Raw genomic sequence first — 7,538 nt, 5'->3', positions numbered from 1 at the left:
TCCTAATGGTTCTTTCTGATACGATCTTTAAATCTCCATATTCACCGTAATGACTCCAGCTCTATGTTCTCAATACCAATGTCTTTCTTGGCATGGATGGTAAAAAAAATTACATATAATACATTTCCGTCAAAAATTAGTTTACCTGTGATCATCTTTGAATTTTGAATGTGTCAAACTGACTAATGGAGTTGATATTGCTCCTGCTCTTTCGTATTAAGTGCTTGCACCTTTGTTTGAGTAAACTGATGATTTTTGAAAATGTTACTTATGTGGCTAATGATACCAATATTGTTTAGTATACTACTACTAATAAAAGGAGTTGTAATTGTACTCTGCAAGTCAATGATTCTAAAACACAACTGGGTCATTATGACGGCATTACTACTTCGATGGGTTCTGCTTTAAGTACAGATGATAATAAGATAGACAAAGTCACTTCTTCTTCTTGTCTTTTGAAGGACAAATTTCTCGTCATCAATTCAGAGTGCCAGTCTCATCCTCTTCTCTGGAGGAATGAAACAGGAGTCTGAAGATGAGCGTGGCCTTTTCCTTCCTCTCGAAGGAAGAGGAGAGGGAAAACTGAAGGTATCTTCCTCCTCAGAATCAGACTCAAGGTGTGGGTTAGAGAATCCAGAGATGAGGTTGCTGAGGCGTTCGGCCAGGGCCCAGACAGCAATCCTATCCTGAGGATCTTCTTGCATTGCGGTCTCGATCAAGAAGCCGAGGTCGAAATCATTCTTCAAGTCAGGCACTCGCTCGGTGACCCAGGCCATTAGACTTCCTAGGGAGTAGACGTCCGACTTGGTCGAGGCTGGGAGCCCTTGGGCGAGCTCTGGGGCAATGTGACTGGAGACTTTCAAGTTGACAGAATTGTAAGGTCGTTGTCCTAGATGCGTGGCGTTTCCCAGATCGATCGTGGTCGCGATGTATCGGTCACCCTCGAACCGCAGGACCACGTTGTCTCCTTTGAGATCGTTGTGCGCCACCCCGCACTTGTGTAGACCTTCCAAGGTACTTGCGACCTGAAGGAAGATGTCCAGCAGCTGGTTTCTAGTCAGAGGGACTGGGGTCTCAAAGACCTTGGCCTCCAGGGTTGTGGGACCCTCGTAAGTTGTAATAAGGGTGACAGGAGAGGAGCAGTAATCGAGTGCTCGGGGGACGCCGGGAACCTCTGCCAGTTTCTTGAGGAGATCTGCTTCTTTGGTCATTCTCTTCCAAACGGATTCCCCCTTGAAGACTTTGAAGCAGACGGTTCTTCCGTCGATCTCCCCTGCGTATGCAATCCCGAACCTTCCCTCTCCCAGCTTCCTTGCCTCCTCCCTGAGGAAGCAGCTAATGACTGGCTCTTTGACTGCGGTTGTTTTGTTATGTCCAATGTCCATGCTTTTGAGTTGATTGAGTATCGTTTGTGGTTTAGTACTGACTGAATTTCTAGACACGTAAGGTGAAAGAGTGCAAAACCGTCGATTTCTTAACAACTAAATTTTTGGTTGCCTATAATAGGTGAAATATGTCAACTGATAATATGGTATTGGTTATATCACGCAGGGTGAACTCGATGGAGGTATTAGCCGTACACTTTGACAGTTGGTGTAATGTAGTGGCTTAATTTCTATATAATTAATGTGAACGAGGGAATGCAAAAGTCGTAGACCTTTCAAGAACAAAGTGTTTGGTTGCCTATGGTAGGCGAAAGATGTCAAGTGATAATGTCGTATTGGTACTTCGCAGGTGAATTTTGTGGAAAATTAAAATTAAAATAGGAGTGCGCAAACCGTAGACTTTGAAACAGCTAAATATTTGCTTCCTATAATAGGCGAGACAGGTCTAATGATAATATCGTATTGGTCTTACGCACGGTCAAATTCAACAAAGTGTTACCCGTAGACTTTCACATTTGCTGTAACGTATTTTTCTTAAAACGTGGATTTTATATACAGACTATATGTCATGTATTTAGACGAAGTATCACGTTCTTTGTATGTGATTCCTACGGTCATTGCACATTTGGTAGAAAACATCGAACATTTAAGACGTTTTTTAAAACAAAGGCCGCTTTACTCCTAGGCAATATTTTCGATTCAGCGAAACATATATTAACCGATTAGGAAGTTGGAGGTACAGAAAGTATGAGAGCGAAAGGCAGAAAAACACATGTCGCTCATACTGCTGCAGGTGAAATAGGACCCAAGTCTCAAGGTGGAAACTTTTACTCCCGTAGTATTAATTGGGGGAAATTTTAGTACGAAAACAGATTATGAATCAAATAACATCCGACATGTTGTCAGTATCAATGTCTTACTTGGCATGGATGGTAAAAAAGATAAAGATAATAATACATTTGCATCCTGTAGTAATTTACCTGTGAACATCTTTGAATTCTGGATCTTTCAAACTAATGGAGCCGATCTTGCTCCTATTACCTCATAGGGATGGGACTGAACATGATAACTTCATTTTGGTCTATCGATTTCTCATTCAAGAACATCGTAGACTACGTAGCAAAACACTTCAAAGAAGATACAGTAGACGGTCCCTGCCCAGAAGTGGAAGCAAAGAGAGAAGAAAAATCCATCCAGTCTTCTTAAGTAAAGAAACATCCTACCACCTCATCAAAGAAACAATTCAAAAGTACAAATTGCCAAAAAAAAAAAAAAAATCCAAAACCAAATTTTGGGAAACAACGCAAAAGAATTCATAACCCAAACAGCAAAACCCATCTGAAAAAAAAAAATGGATGAACCGAAGGCTAAGAACGTTGACTAGATCTACAAACTGTTTAAAGAAAACGTCATTGACGTCATAGAATACGACTCATGGTTCACAATCATAGCGAACAAACTCTTCATCAAAGTGAACTCACTCATCTTCCGTGGACCAACAAACACAGAGATATCCCTCCTTCACAACACAATACTCAAAAAATCACTTACATGAATGATAATGAAGTCCGGAGGCGCATATATAATCTTCAAAGGACTAAGAATCACTCAAGCCACAATGAACGACATGATACTTCTCAAGGAAGAAAGTTTGGAGGTAAGTATTGGATGATCGGAGCAAATGCCACTGACTATTTTCTTATAGAATGATATTGCTTTCCGATATAAAACCTTTTCCTAACATACTTTCTTCCCATCCTAAGTCCAAGTAAAGAAAAAAGAAACACAACCACTCGACCAGACAGCCGTATTCATCAGCACCAACAGGAATGTCGACTATTGGGTCCAGACCGCAAATGAAGTGGCTTTAGATAAACGAGCAAAGACGTTCTACCTGCACAAGACCGTCATTCAAAGACAGTATTCCGAAGATGAAACACGTGACGATGAATTCCTGGACCTCTCCAGAAATTCAGATAGTACTTAACCACAAACGATACTCAATCATCCAAAGAGCATGGACACTGGATATAACAAAACAACCGTAGTAAAGGAGCAAGTCATCAGCTGCACCCTTAGGGAGGGGACAAAGAAGCTGGGAGAGGGGAGGTTCGGGGTTGTATACGCAGGTGAGATTGACAGAAGAACCGTCTGCCTCAAAGTATTCATGAAGGATTCCACCTGGAAAAAGTATTACCAATGAAGTGGAGCTCCTAAAAAAAAAAAAAAAAAAAAAAAAACAGATGTTCCCGGCGTCCCTGAGAAACGTTCGTCGGCGTGAAACGTTCATAGCATGGGATCGGAATGTGATGTGCCAGTGGTCTGAGTGGTTCATAAGCAAAAAATTGAGTTTTCCTGTTTTTTGCTGATGGTTTCTCGTGGACGATGAAAGTCCATTACGGTGTTTGTTGATCATCTTCACTATTGGTAGTGTTGGTGTTGTTTTTGTTCTTGTTTCTTTTGTTTTCATTATTCCTGTCATTTGTTTTGTTTCTGCTAGAAGGTACATTTCGTTTTCTAGTCTCGACCTTTTTGGCAACGGATTCGAGGAAGAGGGTATGTAGTCGAAGATACCAACAAAAAATTATGAACTCGTTTGAGTCATTTCTTTCTTAATTACAGGTTTAAAATATCACAAAAATAGAATGCTCACAGATTGCCGCTAAAGAAATAAAAGAAGTGAAGAGAATATACCCTCGAAGCTGAGGATCTGTGTATGGGAGGAGGTGTCCTGAAATTCCCTATGGAGAGAAGGGGTTGGGAAAGAGAACGTCGGCAACCGAAGAGGTGGAGGGGGACAGGAAAACAAAGGGAGGGAGGTAGGTAGGGAGGAAGAACAACGGGAAGGCCCGGGAACATATGTAGAGAATTCTTTCATAACGGGTCTCTTCTCCCTATTTAGTATCACTCCCACGACTTCAGATTCCTTCCCTGACCTCAGAGCAATTGCACTAGCCTAAATCATCATAACCTAATGTAACCTAACGTGACCTAACTTAACCTAATCTAACGTAACTAAATCTAATCTAATTTTGCAGAGGAAGAGGAAGAGAGAGAGAGAGAGAGAGAGAGAGAGAGAGAGAGAGAGAGAGAGAGAGAGAGAGAGAGTTCCTGTACCCATAGAGGGGAAAATAAACATAAAGAATTATAACTGGTGATGATAAGGAAAAGAGTGAAAGTAGAACAAAGAAGTCGAAGAAATGATCAATTAAGGAGTTGAAAGACTTCAATATACTATCCAACGTTGAGAACTCTGAAGTGAGTGTGACTGGATGGAAACAAAGGAAATGAGATGGGTGATCAAACGATCCTAAAGATGTAAAGAAAAATGAAAAAAATACTGTAATAAGAGATAGTGGTTACAACAACATTTCTCCGCTGTGTATATACATACATACATAAATACATACATACATACATACATACATACATATATATATATATATATATATATATATATATATATATATACATATATACATATATATATATATATATATGTATATATCTATACATATATATATATATATATATATACATATATATATGTATATATGTATATATATATACATATATATATATATATATATATATACATATATATATATATAAAGGATTACAAAGGTGGAGCATGCCGACAGGAGACCTTTTGGTCCATATCTAGGTCGGATGCGAAAAAATCATAATAATAATAAATTAATAAATAAAAACTATAATAATGTAAATAACAAATAAAATACATAAATAAATGCATAGGTATAGTTAAATAATAAACAGGTAAATAGTAAATAATAATGAATTGATATATAACTAATAATAAATTAAAATCAAACAGACAAATGATAACAAAACAAAAACAAATAATATAAAATAAATTATAATCATTACAGCATCTTGCTCAGGTGTTTATCTAAATGATTCTTAAAGCTTCGAACTGAACTACATTGCACTACCTGTGCAGGAAGTTTATTCCATTCATTAACTACACGGTTGGCAAAGTTGTTTCCACCTACTTCCAAATTGAATCTATTTCCGGACAATTTGAGACCATTGTTTCTTGTCTGATTCTCATTCAATGTGAAAATTTGGTCACTTTTGATGTTGTCAACTCCTTTTAGAATTTTAAAGGCCTGTATCAAGTCACCTCTAAGTCTACGCTTTTTTAGGGAAAACAGATTCATATGTTTTAGTCGATTTTCGTATGATTCATTTTTTATATTTGGAATCAGTTTTGTGGTTTCCATTGTACTTTTTCCAGTCTGTCAATGTCTTTAATGAGATTCGGTGACCATACGGAAACAGCATATTCCAAATGTGGACGAACTAACGATTTATATAACTTGTTAATGAGTGATGGACTTTTGAAATCAAAATATCGCGCAATCAGTCCTAGAATCTTATTTGCTTTCTCAGAGGCTGAAATACACTGCTTGGATGATTTGAGATCATTACTGATAATTACGCCGAGATCTTCTTCACTATCCACTTTTGTTAACAAATTTCCAAATAACTTGTAATCGTACTTACTGTTATTTTTACCTATGTGCATTACCTTGCGTTTACTTGTGTTAAATTTCATTAGCCACTTTTCAGACCATTGCTGTAATTGATCTAAATCTTCTTGAATATCTAATTGGTTTAAGTGATAATTTGCCATTCCGCACAGTTTTGTATCATCAGCAAATTTGGAAACAGTAGATTTTAATCCATGGTCTATATCATTTATATATACTATGAATAGAAGTGGCCCAAGAACGGAACCCTGAGGAACTCCACTTGTAACATTTTTCCATCTAGAAGTTTTTCCATTTAAAACAACTCTCTGTTTTCGATCATTCAACCAATTACTAGTCCAACATAATAGGCTACCACTTATTCCGTGCGAAGCTAATTTATTAAGTAGTCTTTAGTGTGGGACGGAATCTAAAGCTTTTGCAAAGTCTAGATATATTAAATCTATATTGTTTCTTTTGTCATAATTCGAGATAACTGTGTTGTAGAATTCAAATAAGTTAGTCACGCAAGAACGTTTCCGTCTGAAACCATGCTGGCTATCATTTATCAAACGGTTACTTTCTAAATAATGTTCAATAACATCTCTGATGATAGTTTCCATCATTTTTCCTACGATTGAAGTCAAACTTATAGGCCTATAGTTATTTGGTTTCTTTTTGTCACCTTTTTTGAATATGGGAGTAACGTATGATGGATTACTTGAAAATAATTTCTAATGGAACAACAATCTATTTTTTAATTTCCTTTAAGATGCTTGGATGCCAACCGTCAGGCCCTGGTGTTTTATTATCTTTGAGTTTATCTATACACCTTTTAATTTTTTCTTTCGTTATATTTACCATAGTGAGTAAGTTTACCCTAGACTTTTCACAAGTTTCAGTTTGGAGTTCACTTTGAGGTGTTTCGTTTACGAATACCGAGCTAAAATGATTGTTTAGAATATTATACTTTCCTTCATTTGAATATTCAAGTTGACCGTCAGCAGATAATAGTGGACCAATGTGATTCCTAACAACCTTTTTATCGCTATTGTAACTATAGAATTCTTTAGGATGCTCTTTGGATTTAGCAGCGATGTTCATTTCGTATTGTCGTTTTCTTTTTTTATTGTATTTTTTAAATCTCTCTGTGTTGATACATAACTTTGATAGTCATTAGATGCACCCGAGCACAACATATTTCTTATAAGCCTGTCTCTTTTTAGCAATACTTTTCTGTATCTTTTTAGCAATACTTATCCAATTTCTTTGTCGAGCCACTTTAGGCGAGCCTGATTTGGGAGACGTCTGTCCTTAAAAGGAATATATACATCATATTGCCCTTGAAAATACTAAAAAGTGAATGTGCGATGAATATCTTCCCTCGGTCATTTCCTATTATTGCGTTTTCGGGCTGAGAGCTATTGGTGTCCTCACGCTCTCACGAGAGCAATTACTATCCCTATGCTTCTTTCTGCCTCCCTCTTTAAATCTCCCTAACCTCCTCCATGACTCCAGCTCTACGGTAGAGTATTGTCTCCAACGAGAGAATCCCTGTTTTTTGTTGATAGAATCATAATTATTATTCTTGTACCGTGTCGTGTTAGTGGTTCCAGTGGTCCGCGAGAAACTACTCGCCAGAAGAAGTACTGTAATAGGT

General features: G+C 37.5%; 1 protein-coding gene across 1 annotated transcript; it reads right to left on the bottom strand.

The window, feature by feature from the left end:
- Window positions 1-482: 482 nt before the first annotated feature.
- LOC143032643 (serine/threonine-protein kinase mos-like) lies at window positions 483-1,385 on the bottom strand. Its single transcript, XM_076197520.1, has one exon. The coding sequence runs from the start codon at window positions 1,383-1,385 to the stop codon at window positions 483-485; it is 903 nt and encodes a 300-aa protein (XP_076053635.1).
- Between the last annotated feature and the right edge of the window lie 6,153 nt (window positions 1,386-7,538).

The sequence above is a fragment of the Oratosquilla oratoria genome, chromosome 14 (assembly GCF_046742065.1).
Source record: "Oratosquilla oratoria isolate Oo_2021 chromosome 14, ASM4674206v1, whole genome shotgun sequence".
NCBI classification, from domain to species: domain Eukaryota; kingdom Metazoa; phylum Arthropoda; class Malacostraca; order Stomatopoda; family Squillidae; genus Oratosquilla; species Oratosquilla oratoria.
The sequence above is the reverse complement of the archived record's forward strand: the minus strand, read 5'-3'. Positions and strand labels throughout refer to the sequence as shown.

Bases quoted from the DNA above. Each gene is read 5' to 3' on its own strand.
- LOC143032643 (XM_076197520.1), bottom strand. From the start codon at position 1,385: ATGGACATTGGACATAACAAAACAACCGCAGTCAAAGAGCCAGTCATT.